Source organism: Mauremys mutica, chromosome 9 (assembly GCF_020497125.1).
Source record: "Mauremys mutica isolate MM-2020 ecotype Southern chromosome 9, ASM2049712v1, whole genome shotgun sequence".
NCBI classification, from domain to species: Eukaryota; Metazoa; Chordata; order Testudines; family Geoemydidae; genus Mauremys; species Mauremys mutica.
Genome location: NC_059080.1, coordinates 53,781,112 through 53,799,957, shown reverse-complemented (window position 1 = coordinate 53,799,957; position 18,846 = coordinate 53,781,112). Strand labels below are relative to the sequence as shown.

Below are 18,846 nucleotides of genomic sequence, written 5' to 3'. Positions count from 1 at the left end.
TGTTCTCGTAAGATGTTCACTCACAGTCACAGAGGGAGCGTTGCAAAATGCTCCAGTTGCAATTTTGTCCTGTTTTTCTCGTCCTTCTTTGGGGTCCTCTGCTTAGCCAACCAGAGGCCTACCACACCGTTGGCTCAGAGAGAGAGCCCCCTTTGAGCCCTGAGCGTGCATGGAGTTATCGCCATTATTAATCACAGCCCCAGCTGGCCCGCCCCGGCTCCTCTGGTGCACCAGGAGAGGGGGCATGCGGCACTAGGTGCTCTGAAAGAGCCAGCCGGTTTCCTTCAGGGGGGCTGCATGGAACCACTTGGGGATGATTTGGGAAGAAGCTCTGTATGAACATAAGACCAATGTCCTCCCCCACATTGGGGAGTGCTTCTGGGGGAGCCCCAGTGTGCTCCAAGGGGGGGATTCCCCTAAAGAGACGGGAGCACCAGGAACAGAGATTCTGATGAAGGAGTCCTGACAAGGGGACAAATACTGCAGAAAAGATGGGGCAAGACTAAACAAGAAGGGGCCCCTGTACCTCTACTGCTGGGCAGAAGGGGCTGTGCCAGGCCCCGGCCCCCAGTGCGTGGGGAGAAGAAGCTGGGCCAGGCCCCGGCCCCCAGTGCGTGGGGAGAAGAGGCTGTGCCAGGCCCCGGCCCCCAGTGCGTGGGGAGAAGAGGCTGTGCCAGGCCCCGGCCCCCAGTGCGTGGGGAGAAGAGGCTGTGCCAGGCCTCGGGCCCCAGTGCGTGGGGAGAAGAGGCTGTGCCAGGCCCCGGCCCCCAGTGCGTGGAGAGAAGAGGCTGTGCCAGGCCCCGGCCCCCAGTGCGTGGGGGGGAAGAGGCTGTGCCAGGCCCCGGCCCCCAGTGCGTGGGGGGAAGAGGCTGTGCCAGGCCCCGGCCCCCAGTGCGTGGGGAGAAGAGGCTGTGCCAGGCCTCGGGCCCCCAGTGCGTGGGGAGAAGAAGCTGGGCCAGGCCCCGGCCCCCAGTGCGTGGGGAGAAGAGGCTGTGCCAGGCCTCGGGCCCCCAGTGCGTGGGGGGGAAGAGGCTGTGCCAGGCCTCGGGCCCCCAGTGCGTGAGCAGCAGAGGCTGTGCCAGCCCCCGGACCCCTAATGCATGAACAGAAGAGACTGAGCCAGGCCCCGGCCCCCAGTGAATGGGCAGAAGGGGCTGTGCCGGCCCCCGGGCCACCAAGGCACAGGTGTGCACATTTGTGCTTCACAGCCAAACCCAGCCTTCCCCTTAGCTGCCCGCTTTGGAATCTAAACCGGAGCATGTATTTTGCGCTGCTGGGGCACAGTGGGGAGGTGAACGCGGCTTTCGGCTCAGAGACCCTGCCCCTGCCTTGCTCACGTCACAAGTACAAACGCCTTCTCCTGTGCCCCCAGCCAGCACCCAGCACCCCCAGACTGCAGGTGAGGCTGGAGGGCTCTTGGCAGGGTTACGTCTGGGCAGCCGGTGCAGCAGCTGCCTGTGCTTGGCCCGACATTCTCACAGCTCCTCGTCCTGCCTGCAGCACTCAGCCGACAATGGCTGCGGGAAATCACGCTGAGAGAATGAGCCTTGACTAGCCCAGCTCTCCACTCCAGATCTCTCCTGGTAGCCCCCGCCCTGTCCCAGCTGCCTGGCCCGCTCCAGAAGAGCTGTGATACCCATTCTGCCCGGTGCACAGGGTCTGTATAATGAGTGACAGGACCAGTGCTGCTGGTTGCGCTGCTAGAGCCTGGAAACCCACTGCCATCTTAGCTATGGCCCCACTGCCAAGTGCCTGCCTTGCCTTCACACACTGCCACGTGATTCCACGCCTGCTAAAACTGACCCCGCACTGATCCCTTTCCATTTCCCCTTCATACGCCCCCAACCCAGCCAGCGGGTGGTTCCCCCCTCTCCTGCCTAGACCTGGGTTACATTTAGAAATTAGATCACCCTAGCTACAGTGCGCGGGGCAGTGAAACGAGGTGCGCGGTAGTTCCGGTGACCTAGCCGCCATTCAGCTGATGGAAGGATTCTTCCATTGACCTAGCTCCCGCCTCCTGGAGAGGTGGAGTAACTGCATGGATGGGGATAGGACAAGTCTGTGGTGCTATAACAGCACAGCTGCAGCACCAGAGCTGTGCTTAGCGGCTGTAGTGTGGACATGGCCTTAGCCTATAATCCTACCCTGTCTTCTTCCCAGGGGTCGGACACCCACTGACAAAGCTGGGATACCTCCCCAGTCTGCTCCTTTGAATGCTTCTCTGCCTGGAAACTCCAGGCTCCTAAGGGCTACCACATGAGGAGAGGGATCACTCTGGTTCAGTCCCTGAGCTGTATCTCTCCCTCAGCTATGTCCGTATCGCCTGGGCAAGGGAGGAGAGCAGAGATGGCCAGGAGGGAGTCCAGGACTTTGGGCGAGGCTGGATCCCAATGTGTCACCAAGTGGCTGAGTCAGGCTTTCCTAAGCAGTAATGTCTGGTTTAGAGCCGTGCTTTCCAGCCAGCTGCAAAGAACATTTTGAATGCTCCAGCTGAGAAAGCACTGTCCTCAAAGCGTGCAGCCCACTGTGCCCACCTCCCGCTGCTCTCCACAGCACACTCCCCGCTCATCCTTCCCCTGCCTCCAATTACCATCCCAGAACAACTCATGCAGCCATTTCAACTGGTGCCAAAGCTCAGTGCCCTGGTTATATTTCATCTTCCCTTCCCGCCCCTGACAAATGGGCAGACTGTATTTTACAGTCCTGCCACAGGGGTGAGACGATTCAATTAGCAGACGCAAATCGAATCCAAGGGAACGGTTTGGGTTCAGCTCACCATAAAAGCCTGACGCTTTTGCCTTGCTCAGACAGTGTAAAAAAAGCTCAGACATGTTTTCCCTTGGTTTTCCACTGGTTATTTTCCCATCTCCTGGGTCGTAGCGCCGCATGGGGCTATTTCATTGCTACATGTAAACTACGACTGTGACAAGCGGCTGTGTCTGCAACTAGCAATTTGTCTGACTCCAGGTTTTAGAAGTCTATTGCAATTAGATGCTGTGGGTCCTGAAGATGAGTTGCCCAGAACATGCACTAGCTAAATTGTTATAGAGGCAGGGGTGTAACAAAGGGGAGGGGGTAGAGGGCTCAGGTCCCTCCGTTGACCTCTGACAGGAGCTGGAAATCTGTCCAGCCACTCGAGGCAGCTGGGCCAAAATTGAGTGGCGTTGGACCCCCCCTTCTGCCTGCTTCCCTCACCCCTCTTTGCAGTGCTGGTACCTGTGGCCACTCCCAGACCCTGGGGAGAAGTGGGGCAGGGGGCACCAGGACCCTCCAGCCCCTGGGAGGGGTGGGTCCAGCTTTTGGTGCTTCCTGGGGAAGCAGAGGTGCAGAAGGTGTCTGGGTTGGGGGCTCCCAGAACTGCCTGGCTACTGTTGGGGGTGGTGCTCTTCAGGCTGACTGCCTCCCTTGTGCTCAGTTCTGGGCGTGGCACAGGGCTGGGTGCAGGGGGGCGCTCAGAGCTGGGTGTGGGGCAGCAGGAAGGGAGTGGTTTTGGCTCTGGGGACGGGGGAGAGTGCTGGTCAGAGGGTATGGGGAGGGGCTGGGAGAGAGTGTGGGGTGAGAGCTGGATCAGGGCAGGGGAGCAAGAGTCCTGAGCCCCCTCCATAGGAGCCTTCTGGTCGAATCCCAGTCCAGAATCCCATGGGATGACATGGGATCCAGAACCTCAAGCCACCCCCTGAGCTGCAGCTGCCCCCCATGAACGCCCTCCAGCCTCAGGAGCTGACGGTCGAGCTGGCCCCGGGGTGATGGGTGCAGAGGGATGGACAGGGGGGTGATCTGCTCCGGGGGATCAGCACAGCTGGGACTAGAACGCAGCCCTCCAGGCTCCAGCCCTGTGCCCTCAGCACTAGGCCAGACTCCCTTGGCATGTACCTGTCACCAGCTGTTCCTGCCGTCTCAGTGCCGCCTGGGGGTACTTTGGCCTAGAGCGTAGCATGCGGGGAGGCGGGGCATGTCCACGTAGACCGAGAGCCGGCACAGCTACATTGCTTGGGCTCCTCCTGCTGCAGGCAGGCCCAGGGCAAAGAAATGTGGGGCCCTGTGTGCTATGAAAATTGGGGTCCCCACAAGGAATGTCTAGGCAGAATGTCATCGGGATGCCCGTGCCAGCCCCCTACCAGCCGGTGTGAGCCTTTGGATGGTTAGTGCTTATGGTCGGGGAGGAGGGGGCGAGCACCAGGGCACAGCACCACTCAGGTTTGGCCCAGCCACCCCTCTCTTGCACTTCTGCATGCCCTCCCAGCCCATATACCCCAACAACCTCCCTCAGCCCCATTTACCCTGACAGTCCCCCAACCCAACCCAACCCAACCCTGCAACCCCAGCCCGCAACCTCTTCCATTGCCCCCACAATGCTCCATCAGCCCCCAACATCCCAATTCTCCCCACAGCCCACAGAACTCACCCCATCACCCTTCTCTCACCCAAATCCCCCCATTCCACAGCCCCCCAAAATCCCTCAGCCACCACTCCTCCAATCCCCACATCCCCCACTCACCCCTACCACTCCACCACCCCTTCACACCTCCAAACCCCCACTCCACAGCCCCCCAACATCCCCCACTCATTCCACCACCCCCTCACACCTCCAACCACACCGTCCACAGCCCCCCAATGACCTGCACCCACCACCCCTCACACCACAACCCCCCACTCCACAGCCCCCCAACATCCCCCATTCACCACCACACCTCCAACCCCAGCACTTCACAGCCCCCCAATATCCCCCAATCACCCCCACCACTCCACCACACCTCCAACCCCCCACTCCACAGCCTCCCAATATCCCCCACTCATTCCACCACCCCCTCATACCACAACCTCCCACTCCACAGCCCCCATCCCATCACTCCTCCAACCCCTCACACTATAGCCTCCCAATATCCCCCATTCACCCCCACCACCACTTCTGGCCACTCACCACCACCCCAGCTCTCTGCTCCAGTCCCAGACTGGGGCTGCCCCTGCCTGGCCCCCCTCCACTAGCGCCCACGGCTCATCCCGCACTCCCACGGCCCTGCACCCACAGAACCCCACACCACTCGTGGGTGGCTGGGCCAAGTCAGAGTGAGTGGCACCCTGGGGTCACAGCACCACTCGGGTTACTGTTTTTCCCCAGCAGTCTGGGGACATCAGATGGGAGCCCTGAGCACGGGCAGTGAGTGCTTGTTGATTAATCCAGGCCTGGTACCAGGTGAGAAACCAGCCCCGCGCTGCCTGAGTTCAGCAAGATGCTTGCTCACTGCTCAGGTTAGTCCCCAGTTGCCTGTTAAAGTGGTTAATATATGGAGATGTACCTCTCTCATAGAGCTGGAAGGGACCTTGAAAGGTCATTGAGTCCAGCCCCCTGCCTTCACTAGCAGGACCAAGTACTGATTTTGCTGCAGATCCCTAGGTGGCCCCCTCAAGGATTGAACTCACAACCCGGGGTTTAGCAGGCCAATGCTCAAACCGCTGAGCTATCTCCTCCCCCAAAAAGGTTCTTGTGCCGTCTTCAAACGCAGCCGGCGCTGACCACCAGCACAGACGGGACACTGGCCTAAGGGGCCTTGAGCCTGAGCCGATTTGCAAGTCTTATGTGCCTGGCTCTGGCATGTTTTTCCCTGTGAGTGCGATGTGACGATGCTATTAAGTACTAGCCAATAGTCTAGGCTTAGACCTGGAGGGCCCATGATCCTTCCGAACATGGGATGTGTGCAAGGGGGTCATTGCACAGTTCTGCCAGTTTCACACTTGAGTTGGATGCTGTGGTGACATGAGGGTTCCTGGCACCTCTGTAGTGGGTGGGAGCCCAGGGATAGCTGCTCCACCCTCACTGTCTCAACTGCGGGGCCAGGCTTAGCTCATTGCTAATGGCTACACTTGCAAATTTGCAGCGCTGCAGCAGGGTGTGAAAAAACACCCTCTGCAGCGCTGCAAATTGCGGCGCTACAAAGCGCCAGTGTAGTCAAAGCCCCAGCGCTGGGAGCGCGGCTCCCAGCGCTGTCCGTTATTCCCCACAGGGAGCTGGAGTACGGACAGCGCTGGGAGAGCTTTCTCCCAGCGCTGGGGCTTTGACTACACTTAGCGCTTCAAAGCGCTGCCGCGGGAGCGCTGCCGCGGCAGCGCTTTGAAGCGCTAATGTAGCCATAGCCTCAGAACTGGCAACTCTCCAGTGGAACAGTTCTCAGCACGCCCCAGGGAGTGACCCCCAAATGGCTCCATCCCCCCTTCATAGCCCCCTGGTCTGTCTCTGCCAAACAGAATCTGAGGGAAGCCTAGGGAAGCTGACAACCCTTTGTCTCCATCCAGTGCCATATTTCCTGCAGCTGCTGGCAAAACAGCTTAGTGTCCCCATCACCACACCCACATAGGACACCATCCCTTCCCCCATCTTCCTTTCTCAGACTGGGACTACTCACCCACCCGGAGTTCTCTGCTGGACTGAGAGTTATGTACATTCCTGGCACACACAGCATGGTCCAGACCCTTGGGCATACAGCACTGACCTGGCAGTCAGGGCACCGGGGTACTCTACAGGCACTGCTGCTGATTTGCTTTGTGGACCTTGGGCAAACCATGTCCTGCCTCTCTGCCGGGACCATCTCTCACTAGGTGTCTGTGCAGCCCCTAGCACAATGGGAACTGGATCTTAGCCAAGGCACTGATGTAATGAAAAATGTAATGAACCTAGGCACTGCTGTAAGGAAAAACAACTCCTCCAGCAAGCCTATTTCATACAATTTCTGTGCGAAGCTGGAGTATTACAAAACTCCCAGCCCCTGGGAAGGCACTGCCGCAGTGATAACTGTGTGTGGGGGGGACATTTTGGAAATCCATGAAAATACCAGTTCCCTCTCTGTTAGAAATACAAGCCATTTCCACCTCACTTGCAGAAACAATGTATCTTAGCCTCCGTTTAGTACAGGGCTGCAGCTCTTGACGCTTTCTGACGGGGACAGCATTTGCAATATGTCAGAGAACAAATTCCCTTAGCAAAGCTGTAGATGGTGTGTAAAGTGGGTTCAGCTGCCGGAGTTCACTGATTCCTCCATTTAATTTCCTCCTCTTGGTGGAAACAGACAATCTGATTTTCTCTCCATTACTACGAGCCAAGAACAACAGCCCTAAATCGGCCCCAAGTAGATGGAAAGGCAAGATAAGGAAAATAGACGACTGCTGGGTAACGGCCTGGGAGTGAGATATGGAAATATGGTTTGACACGCAGAGAAAAATGTGCCTGATCCAGGATGTATTGATTATACCCCCCTCGTAAGCTGGGCACTAAAATCTCGGATGGACGGATAGATAGAAGAATGCAGAAGCTGTAATGTACTGGAACTACAGTTAATAAACTGATTAATCAACTACATTTGTGTCCTGCTCAGTACTTGGGCTGTCTTGCTGCTCTTAGTCTAACATATTCTGTTCCTTCTCCCCTGATCTTGCTGTCTTGAAAACTCCCCCTAGAGGGCCATGCCCCCATATATCCCGGGTTAATGGCCTTCTGAAGGCAGGATGCTGCTATCCTCTTGACAAGCCTTTGAATCTTGCAGTGAAATGAGAAGGGGGTTTGTGCTGATGAATCCCTCAATGTGTATGAGATGCTCACACACTTCGGAGAGGGGCCATAGAAGGACCTATGCAGCTAGACAGCGTAAGAGGCTAGCCAAGATGATCACTGGCCCAAACCAGAAGAAGAAGGAGGGGCTAAAGCATTGCCTAGCAACACTGAGCTGCCAGAGAAATAGTCCGATTGTGGGGTCAGTGGCTTGCTGCCATGTGGGGAAAGCGGGAGGGGTTGGTGGTTGGCTGCCTTGTGTATTCCCAGCTGGGGGTGCTGCGCTGAGCCACGGCTTGCTGGGATTGAGGAGAGGAGAGGGAATGTGTCGGAGCTAGAAAGCAATGCCCAGAACCGGCTGGGCCTGCAGCAGGCCTGTCCAGTGCACTAGCCCCTAGCGCTGTGTGGCTCAAATGTCTCCTCTTGGTGACCCCGTTTTCAAAGCCCTGACCCCTTTACACCTAATAGACAGTAAGAGTAAGGAAAGCGGCTGTGACTGGGTGTTAATATTCAAACTCCCAGGCTCCTTGTGCAGCCAGTCCCAGTTTCTCTCTCCCCCTCCAGTCCCAGTCTCACCAGACTTCTTGTCCCAAGCTACTCTTCTCCCTTCCCCTGATCCGGCTTTTGTCCTTTCTGCATTCAAATCAGATGGCTTCCTCCACATTGCCTGGGGGCCATCGAGGGGGTCATTGAGCGACTCCCTGCCCTCTTTTCCTATGCCCGGCCCCATCCTACTGCAGCTGGAAGCAGCAATTACAAGGAAAGGCCTATCGGCCCTGTAGCCGTAGGCTGAAGCATGCTCAGTCACTCTGTGAGGCTGGTGCACGCAGTGTGTGGTCAGCACTTTGAAACGCTAGAGCGGTTCCAAGAAAAGATCACCAGATTGCTTTTAATATGGGCAAAACAATGCATTTTCCCCAAAGCTCGTTCTTGGGAATGGCTGAACTGTTTGGGCTGAAATTTTCCAAAGAAATTCAGCCTGAGGCAGCCACGCGGCTGCCTTGGCAAGGAAGATTTCAGGCCTAACAGCTGAAGATTGGCAAAGTTATAAAGAAGTGAAAACAGGCTCTTGTAACAGGCAGTATCAGGCAACCTTAATCATTGGCAGCACTGCTTACACTTCCACAGAACCTTCTTTTTTCATGCTTCAGTAACTCGCCTGCCCCATAATCAGTAGACACCCAGCTGCTCGGCACAGAGCATTTAATAGCAGACTGATTTTTAGCTCCAGATCCAAAGCCCACTGAGGTGAATGGAAAGACTCCATTGAGTTTTGGATCAGCCCCATAAGGAGATCTGAGATTACAAAGCCTTAATCACTGTAGCAAAATATACCCTGACCAGCTTGCTGCTCTGTTCAGCTGCTGCTAGTTTTTTCTGGTAGTGCTATTCACACACAATGGAGGCGCGGAAGTGTTCTCAGCACAACTAAACGCCAGCTGGGGAATGAATGAAGCCGATGGTGTGCGGCAGCAGCAGTCGTTAGCTGTGTGTGTTGCTTTGCTCATTTAGCCAGTCAGCTCATTGAAGCTGGGAGTGTCTTGTCTATGTGTTTGTACAGTGCCTGGCACAATGGGGCCCTGACGCAGGCTGAGGCCACTCGAGTCTCCTGCAGTAATATTTACAAATAAGCAAGGGGGGCTTGGGTGTGCGTACAAACTAGTGATGTTCTAATGCTTTGCGCAGCTAATCCCCATTATTAAAGGCCTTTATTTTACCTTCCATTTTTCTTCACAGTTCCTTTCCTTGGGTTTGCATTCTTGTTCCCGCTTCCTTGTGCTTTTATTCCTTCCTTCCTCTTGTGTCACCAGCTCTTCTTTTCTCTCTCTCAACCATGCGTAGTGGCCGGCAAGGCCAACTCTTTCTTTACACGCCTTTCCGGGTCGCCCTTGTTGAGACAAGAGACTCTCTCTCCTCATGGCTTCATAAAATTTAACAAACACCAGCGTCATTTATATTTGAAACCACGGCACCCGAACAGCAGCTGCCTGATGCTGAAAGGTCTGTGCACGCTAACCTGGTGCTAACTGTTGCTACATGCAGCCATTGCCTACGTTACAAACGCACACCATTATACAGCAAAAACTCCTTTGTGAGCACTTCATGGTTCCCTTTCCCAGGGATCGGTTCCAGGCTGAGCATGGGCCTTAGACTGAAGAAATGCACTTTCAGCTCTGCTCCATTGACCCAACTACAGCCCAGTGTCGGAGACACTTTCAAAGACACTGCACAGCAAACTTCAGGCTTTTTTGCTTTTACCGTACCCTTGGCCATTGTGCCCCGTCCCTTCCACGTCCCACAAGGCCCATCCTCGTTCCTACACATGACGTGACACGACGAGACCCGAGCAGCTTGGCAATTCAGTATGACTTTATTGAGAAAGGGAAGCTTAGAAAAGCAACAGCATTTTGGTGCCTGCCTGAGGTGCTGTATGCGGAGCAGAGGAGGCACTTGGGTGGGAATGTAAGAGAACGGCCCCTTTTCCACATGGTCTGCTCACTATCCAAAGCCATCCGTCGCTGTAGTGGCGCGTGAACGCCGTCAGAACAGCCACCTTTCCCTCAACAAAGGCAATGGAAGGGGATCAGGGTTGCGCCCTATTTCTACAGCACACATGCCCATCGTTAGTTCGTTCCATCGTTAGTTCAATGGGGACGTAACTGAGAATCTAATAAAGCCGTAGGCAGGTGTGAGGGCCGGCTATTCCCTTTGTAGCCCAACCATCTCTCATTATCCACAGCTGCCTTGGGGAGAGTCCTTCTCCCAGAGCCTCTCCTGGGACAGTGTCCACGGGAGGGGATGAGCGGCCTCCTGCACTGGCTCCCCATGCACAGCACTGCTTGGGGGAGAAGAAAACTGCAAGTGTGGAAACAGGAACTTGCACACCCAGAGTGAAACCAAACAATGACGACACAGGTCCCCGATTGTACTTTACATCCAGAAAGCCTGTACAGACAGTAACTAGCTAACCCACCCCCCAGACAGACAGACAGACAGACAGTAACTAGCTAACCCACCCCCCAGACAGACAGACAGTAACTAGCTAACCCACCCCCCCAGACAGACAGACAGACAGTAACTAGCTAACCCACCCCCCAGACAGACAGACAGTAACTAGCTAACTCCCTCCTCCCCGAGACAGACATAAACTAGCTAACACTCCCAGACAGACATTAACTAGCTAACCCTCCACCCCCAGACAGACATTAACTAGCTAACCCCCCCAGACAGACAGAAACTAGCTCCGCCCCCCCGCCTGCCCGCCCCAGACAGACAGTAACTAGCTCCCACCCCAGATAGGCAGACAGTAACTAGCTAAACTGTCCAGACAGACAGCTGGTCAATAACTTGCTATCCCCACAGACAGACGGTCAGTAACTAGCTAACCTGCCCAGCCAGTACCTAGCTATTGCCCAGCAGTGCTGGCTCATCCCCTCCTGTGACCAATGCCCCAAGAGGGGGCTCTGGGAGAAGGACTCTCACAAGGCTTTCCTCATGGAGCTCCTCCCATTGCCCATCGGGGCGGGACTTTCTCCTTTACAGGCCTGCCCTCAGACTCAGCAGATCCCCAGGGAGTGCAGGTGTTGCTGTGCCACTGCATTGGGTCTGGCCCCTTTCCTGGTAGCATCCCCTGGCTGAAGCCGCCCTGGGGCCCTGAGAGGCTTGGGCAGGAGGTGGGGAGCAGTGCTGAGAGCTGCTGCAGGAGGCAGGCAGGGCTCTGCCCTCCTTCCCTTAGGAGCTGGAGGAGTCTTGGGCTGGGACAGGGGCTGCCTCCCCGTGCATGCGCGCGCACACACACTCACACGGGAGAGCTGGCAGCATTGTAACTATCACGCACACAGATATACACACATACACGCACACCCACACACAGCGATACACAAACACACACGGGAGAGCTGGCAGCACTGTAACTATCATGCACACATACACACGGAGACACACAGACACACACACACAGATACACATACATGAACACTGGGGAGAGCTGGCAGCACTGTAACTAGCTCACACAGATACACACACACGCAGACACACACACACACACACACATACACGCACGCCTACACACAGAGATACACAAACACACATGGGAGAGTTGGCAGCACTGTAATTATCATGCACACACATGCAGGCACACACACAGAGATACACACACAGACACACGGGAGAGCTGGCAACACTGTAACTATCATGCACACATACACACCGATACACACACACACACACACACACAGGGAAGAGCTGGCAGTACTGATTGTCACACAATTTTTTTTTCAAAAAGCCCAAACTAGCCCAAACCCATCCTTGCACTCTTTAAACCAAAACCCTCCTGATTTTGGGGCTGATCTCATGATTGGTGGGGTCTGACTCACGACTGGGGTGGGCAGTACTGGGGAGGGCTTGGGCAAACAGCTCGTTTTTCTCCTCTCATCGGGGAATGTTGCCCAGGACCAGAAGGGGACAGGTGGGGGCAAGTCGAACCCATTGAACGGCGACCCAGGTAGGAAGCCCCAGGGCTGAGCGTGTGTCTCTGGCATGACAGAAACTGAGGGTGACCCACTGATCTCCCACTTCTGGGGTGTACTCCCTGGCTAAAGGAACCAACATGTGCTGGTTTGGCTTGTGCGCCCATCTAGCTACCTGACCGTGGATGCTCCCAATGCAGGGCCCCAGATCAGGGCCTTCCACACAGAGCTGCCAGGCTCTTCTATATACCCCAACATGCTCATGGGGGGAGGGATAGCTCAGTGGTTTGAGCATTGGCCTGCTAAACCCAGGGTTGTGAGTTCAATCCTTGAGGGGGCCATTTAGGGATTGGTCCTGCTTTGAGCAGGGGGTTGGACTAGATGATCTCCTGAGGTCCCTTCAAACCCTAACAATCTATGATTCTATGTGCAGAGCCCAACCAGTACATAGCACGAGCAGGCAGCTCCCCGGCCTGCCCCCTCAAGCCATTCTCGCCTGGGTGGGGCAAGGAGGTGCTGCAATGGTGGCTGACCCCTCTATCAATGCAGAGGGCTCCCTCTAGCAGGGAACTTGGGGTGGGGCAGGGGAAATGCAGCCTGGGGCAGTTACTGGTGTCTTAGGCTCCAGGGCCACACGGCTGTGTCAGTTGCAGGCACAGGCCCTGTGTGTTGGTCTCATGCTGATGGTGCTGAGCAGACGCTGACTGCTCAGCGGCACAACTCCAGACGTTGGAGACCTGTGATCTCTGGCTGCACATTCTACTCTTTGGAACACCACCCTCTGGAATGACAGAGGCAGACAGGACTAGGGGGTTCTGCTTTCTAACCTTCTGCAGCAGCCAGGGCATATCCTGTTGTGTCTTAGTTAGCAATGAGTAACCCGCCACGGCATGGGATGTGACGTAAACATGTGCTGTTCCCCTACAAGCTTGTGGCCACGGTTCAGTTAATAACAAAATACATTTTCATGTTTCTATCAAATGTCACATAAAAACCTCATAGAAAAGCTTGTGCAAGCAGGTCGGAAGCAGATTGCTTCCCCCGAGGCGTTTCTTGACACGGTGCTTGGTGCTTGGCATTACAGGACCGTGGTGATGGTCTCTTTGGGGACCTGGGTGCTAGGCAGTGATTTAAGGTACTCCAGGTGCTTCCTGGCATCTTCCTGGTTGTGTCGAACGTAATACACCACATAGGTGATGACCATGGTGAACCAGCCGAACATGGTGATGAACATGGCGACATCTGTGGTCTTTTGATGGATGTTACAGAAATTGACGCCAGAGTCCAGGACCTGGATCAAAGGTTTCCCGACATATTCTTCGCGCACAGAGGTTTGGCAGGTGATCTCATTCACTGACTCAGGATCTAGCTTCACTTCCCAGAGCACCTCCTGCAAAGCGCACTCGCAGTGCCACGGGTTATTGGACAGGCGGATCTTAGCATTCAGTTTGACTAAGGCTTCCTTGGGAATACTCTGAATAAGGTTATTGGAAAGATCCAGTGTCCGCAGCCCATCTGCCACACCTCTGAAAGCTGCCATGTCTATCTTCTCAATGGCGTTTCTGGAGAGGTCCAGCTCTTCCAAGTGGTTCAGGTGTTTGAATGCGTTGTTGGGGATCTGGGTGATTTTATTTGCATCAAGCTTCACAAACACAGCATCTTTGGGAATGTCCTTTGGGATTTCATCCAAATGCTTTGAGCTGCACAGCACAGCCATGGCTCCCGAGTGGTCTGTGCACTGGCAGGACTGGGGGCAGGCGGTCCATGCAGGAGGGATGCACAGGAGGAGGCAGAAGAAAACGCGGGTGGAGGACAGCTGTGCCAGTGAGGTTGCTGGATGTGCCAGGAACATTCTGATCATCGTCTCAACGGGGCACACTTCTGCATGGCTGCTGGGGAAATGTTAGTCTTTGCCAGCTAACCTCTCCAGGTGTGCAACAGGACTAGCTGGAGGCGAGTCATGTACTCTCTTTTCTTGTCTTTCAAAGTGCACTCTTTTGTTTCTGACAGCAAAAAGAGGGAGGGGAAATTGACATTATTTTTCTTGACACTATGAAACACTTAGATCTCTTGGTGTGTGATCTATATTAGCAAAGCAAGCACTGGGTTAATCTGCCAACTCTGTGCGCCATCTCCTAACAAGGTCATCTACCATCATCTCTGATAGGGTCAATTCAGATGAAAGTTATTTCTCTGCATTTTTCAGATTTTTAAATGAAAGGGTCAGTTATTGAGGGCCAGAGTGTGACACAGATACACACTGGCACAGGGAAGTAATTCCCCACTCTATGCACCGCTGTGGAGACTTCCCGGCCTGGGGACCAGGTGCACAGGTGCAAGGGTGTTGCCGCTGAGTAGTGAATGGGACAGGTGGAGCCCCATCACAGAGCTGATATTGCATGAGAGATGTTATAATCTGTTGCTGGGACAATCTTGCCAACCTCAAGCGTTAAAAAAAATCGTGAACCAGACCATCCAAATTTGTGAGATTGGCTTGCAAATCATGAGATTGTAACAAATAATCAAAGCAGGGTTGTTTTCATTTGCCCTCTAGTGTGTAAGCCTTTGGAGGTCACAATTTCAAGCTTTTCTTTGCAACCAGGACAATTGGAAAGTTACTTTAAAAAAATGAAAGCCGACATTATGATGGGATAACATGACTTCAGGAGCTGGAGCTTTAAAAAACCACTAAATATCACCTAGGATTGAGAGAGATGGCAACACTGAAATTAACACACACACACACACACACACATATCTACATGCCTGTTCTCCAAACAAATGGTGATCTCATCAGTATAGGACTTGGGGATGGGAGTTAACACTAATTTGAAAACAAAATAAAGCCGAATATTAGGAAAGATGAGGACAAACTGGAGAGAGTCCTGAGGAGAGCAACAAATACGATAAACGATTTAGAAAACCTGCCCTGAGAGGAAAGGCAAAAAAACTGGGCCTGGTTAGTCTTGAGAAAAGGAGACTGAGGGGGAACCTGAGAACCGTCTTCAAATCTGCGAAGGGCTGTTACAGAGAGGATGGTGATCATGGATGGCATGTATAAGAGGCCAGGGGAGGCTGAGCCTCCCCGCAAAAGGCCAGCGATGCAGGGGGGAGAAATGCCGCAAATGTGGCGTGGGTCACCCCTCCAGAGGCACACTGGCCCGGTGCTGCCTTTGGGCACCAGAAGCAAAGCCCCATAGAATTGGGGAGCCCCGCCCACTCTCTGCTCCATCTCTTCCCCTGATTCCCTGCTCTCACTCTGCCTCGTCCCACCCCCACTTGGCCTTTTCCCCTGAGGCCCCGCCCTCTTCCTGTCCCTGCTCCGCCTCCTTCCCTGAGGACCCCCCACCCTCCACTCACCTAAGGCAGAAAAAAGTGATGGCCCCTTGGTGGCCCACCCTTCTGGGAAGGGAGTGGAGAGGAGCAAGCAGCAGGTGAGGGGAGTCTCGGGGGAAGAATCAGAGAGGCGCGAGGGGCTGGTGGGGAGTCTCGGGGGAAGAGGCAGAGAGGAGTGAGTAGTGGTCGGGCGGAGGCTCGGGGTAGCGGGGGTAAGAGCCAGTGCGAGGGCAGGGGACGCGAATGACTGGGCACGGGGCCTCAGTGGCAGGGCCACGGTCCAGGCGCAGGTGAACACTCCACCCCCAACTTTTAGGGAGCTTCTGACACTTGTGTGTGAGCCGCCCCAAACAGAAGACTCATGCGCCACCTCTGGCAGTGATCAATGGTTCCATGTCCATTGAGGGTAGAACAAGAATTAATGGGTTTAACCGCAGCAAAGGGAGGTTTAGGCTAGAGATTAGGAAAAGCTGCCTACTGCTCCGGGTAGTTAACTCTGGAACAGGCTTCCAAACAGAGGTTGTGGACTCCCCATCACGGGAGGTTGCTAAGAACAGGTTGGACAAACACCTGCCAGGGCTGGTCTAGGTTTACTTGGCCCTGCCTCAGCGCAGGGGGCTTTGAGTGAGTTGGATTAATACAGTCATTAGAAGGATTACCTGCCCCAGGCTATGGGCACCCCTGCCACAAATTACAAGAACAAACAGCAGCATCGGTCCAGACCCAGCAGAGCTCAACCACAGCAACTCCCCTGCCTGCCCTGCCCAGCCTAGATCTAACCCCACACTTTCTGCAGCAGCCCCCGCACATAATGCAGTGTGTGCAGACTACTGGAGGAGCTTGTTCCAGCTCTGCAAGACCTTCATGGAATTCCTCTGTTGACCCCAGATCTGGCCATCCTGGCATGGCAAGAGAGGCAGGGTCTCCACTCAGCAGGTCCCAAAGCATTTAGGCCCCAGTTCAGCCAAGCACTTAAGCATGTGCTTAAATACTCTCCTAAATAGGGATGGATTAAGCACATGCTTGAAGTTAAAGTATTATGCTGAATCAAGGTCTTCTGGCTTTATAGGTCAAAGCCAACTCCTTCCATTCAATCCAGAAGCCGTTTCTATGAATGGGGTTCCACAGGTGTAAGATCAGTGCAGAATTTAGCCTGATAAATCCATGTTAAACTGGCTTTCAAAAACTGAAGCTAGGCACTGAGCTGAAAGTTTGATTATCCAGAGGGGTTGTGGCCATGCCAAGCAACAGAGAACAATGATTATGCCCAGCTTCATTTCACTAGGAAGCACAATTTTACTACCAGCCTGTCTGCATCTTCCTCAGCTGCCTGGCAATGTTTGGCGCGAGAGTTCTTTCGTTACAGCGAATGCCAGTGCGGCACGGCTTCCAATCGGACCCATTTGCAATATGCTCAGTCACATAGGCTGGGCAGGGTACTTTGTAGCTAATAACTAGTGAAAGGGCATATTTCCTACCAGCCCGCTTTCCTCTCCCTGAATACAATCTTGCTGCTTCGGTAGGGTGGGAGATCACTAGAAACCTCACCTGCTAATGGCACTTCTTGTTTGCTAAATCTGCAATGAAAAGGCACCTTACCTGAGTTGAGGTAAAACCATTTGGCTGCTGTTCAGGTTTTGTTATTCTCCTCCTTCAGCTGCCAAGCATGTAGCCAGTGCTGTCCCTGCAGCCCGGTATGCCTGAGTCTGGGTGAGATCCGGCAGGGCTAGCGGGGTTTAAACCCCATCCACCACTTGTTGCTGTCTGTTCAGTCCTCATGTCTCCATCTCTGTGGTGCTTTCCTTCGCCTCGGCATACACACAAGCCACACACCATGCAGATGGGCTGTAATTGGACAGCATCTGCCTGTCACTGACATCCTCGCTGCGCATCCTTGGATTTTTTAAAGGGACAGCCTAGTAATAACTCAGCCACATAAACAACCTCAATTGCTTCCCCACACGTCCTGTGTCATGCTGGCAGGTGCGTATGTTGCAGTAGGTTCTGGGCATGATTACCAGTCAATCGGTAATAGATAGGAAGAGGTGGAGTCGCAGCTCTCTCACGAGTGCTTTCAAATTCCCTCCAAATTTCTGTCTTCAGCGCAGTGTCTTCTCCTGCTGACAGGAGGGTTTTAAGCTGCGCCCAAGAGGCTGGATCTTAGCAGCCACTGGTGTTGGCTGTGGCTCCCCTTGTCCCAGGGATGGGCCAGCCCTTCCCGCTGGAGATGCAGTGGCTGGCTGCATTGGGTTCTGTCCCTGAGGGGTGAGCGGGCGAGTCCGGCACTGAAATGAATCCAGCAGCCTCACAGAAGGGTGACGCTCGCTCCATGTGTGGTGAGAGTTGGGGCAGGGTTGTGGTACGAGCCTGGCTGGCATTCAGCAGATCTGGGGTCTAGTCTCAGCCCCACCGTCACCTCTGGGGGTGAGTCATGGACTGTCTGTGGGTAGAACACCCTCCCCTTGTCCCCCCAAAGGGAGAGCTCCCCAAGTGCCACGCTGGCTAGGCGAGGTTAGCGCTCTCCTGCATCTGACCCCAGGCACCCCCTCTAATGTGCCCTGCAGACTGAGCCCTCAGCTCGCCTGCAGTGCTTCCCTGGGGAAACCTGTGCTGTGACTGCCCCATCCTGTGGCTGCATACAGGGTGTCTCCCCGTCCCCCTGCTCCTGAGCGACCAGCTCCAGGCTCTGTGGGGCAGGGGCTGTCTCTCAGGGGCTCTGAGCTTGGGTGGAGCCTCAAGGTGCTGCCCTACTGGATAATCACATTGTTTTCTGGGGCTCCCATTAGCCCTGACCCACTAGCAGCCACTCAGGGAGCAGGGGCCAGGGAGACGTCGCTGCTCCAAACAGCCCAGTAGATCAGGGCTGCCCGGGGGAGCAAGAGGGCAATTTGCCTGAGGCCCCGCAGGGGCCCCCCATGAGAGTTTTTTGGGGCCCCTGGAGCGGGGTCCTTCACTCACTCTGGGGGCCCTGGAAAACTCTCGCGGGCCCCGGGCCCCCGGCGCTTCTTCCGCTCCGGGTCATTGTCGGCAATTCAGCGGCGGGGGGTCCTTCTGCTCCAGGACCCGCCACCGAAGTGCCCCGAAGACCCGCGGCGGGGGGGTCTTTCCGCCCTGGGACCCGCCGCCAAAGTGCTGGGTCTTCGGCAGCAATTCGGCGGCGGCGGGGGGGGGGGGCGCCGCCGAAGACCCCAGGCCCCCTGAATCCTCTGGGCGGCCCTGCAGTAGATTACATGAAGGAAACCATTTTATCGACAGCAGGGTGATCCGCGCTGTCTCGGGCCTGCCTCTTCCTGCCCAGCCTAGTCACTTTGCACTTGTGCCAACCGCGCAGCATTTGCCAAGGGAAGTGTGGCCCAGGAAGGGTTGTGGCCACGCTGGGGCTGGCCCTGGAGCTGTCACCCAGCTCCTCGGGAGACATGGCAAAGCGGGTGAGCTCTGCCCTGGTACTGACAGGCTCCCGGCTGGCCATTGCACAGCACTGCCTCACTAGCCCAGCACGTT

At 55.2% G+C, this 18,846-nt stretch overlaps 1 protein-coding gene across 1 annotated transcript; it reads right to left on the bottom strand.

The window, feature by feature from the left end:
- Window positions 1–12,326: 12,326 nt before the first annotated feature.
- LRRC3 (leucine rich repeat containing 3) lies at window positions 12,327–17,162 on the bottom strand. Its single transcript, XM_045031013.1, has 2 exons — window positions 16,945–17,162; window positions 12,327–14,012 (listed from the first exon to the last, which is right to left on the bottom strand). The coding sequence occupies exon 2, from the start codon at window positions 13,868–13,870 to the stop codon at window positions 13,088–13,090; it is 783 nt and encodes a 260-aa protein (XP_044886948.1). The 5' UTR covers window positions 13,871–14,012; window positions 16,945–17,162; the 3' UTR covers window positions 12,327–13,087.
- Between the last annotated feature and the right edge of the window lie 1,684 nt (window positions 17,163–18,846).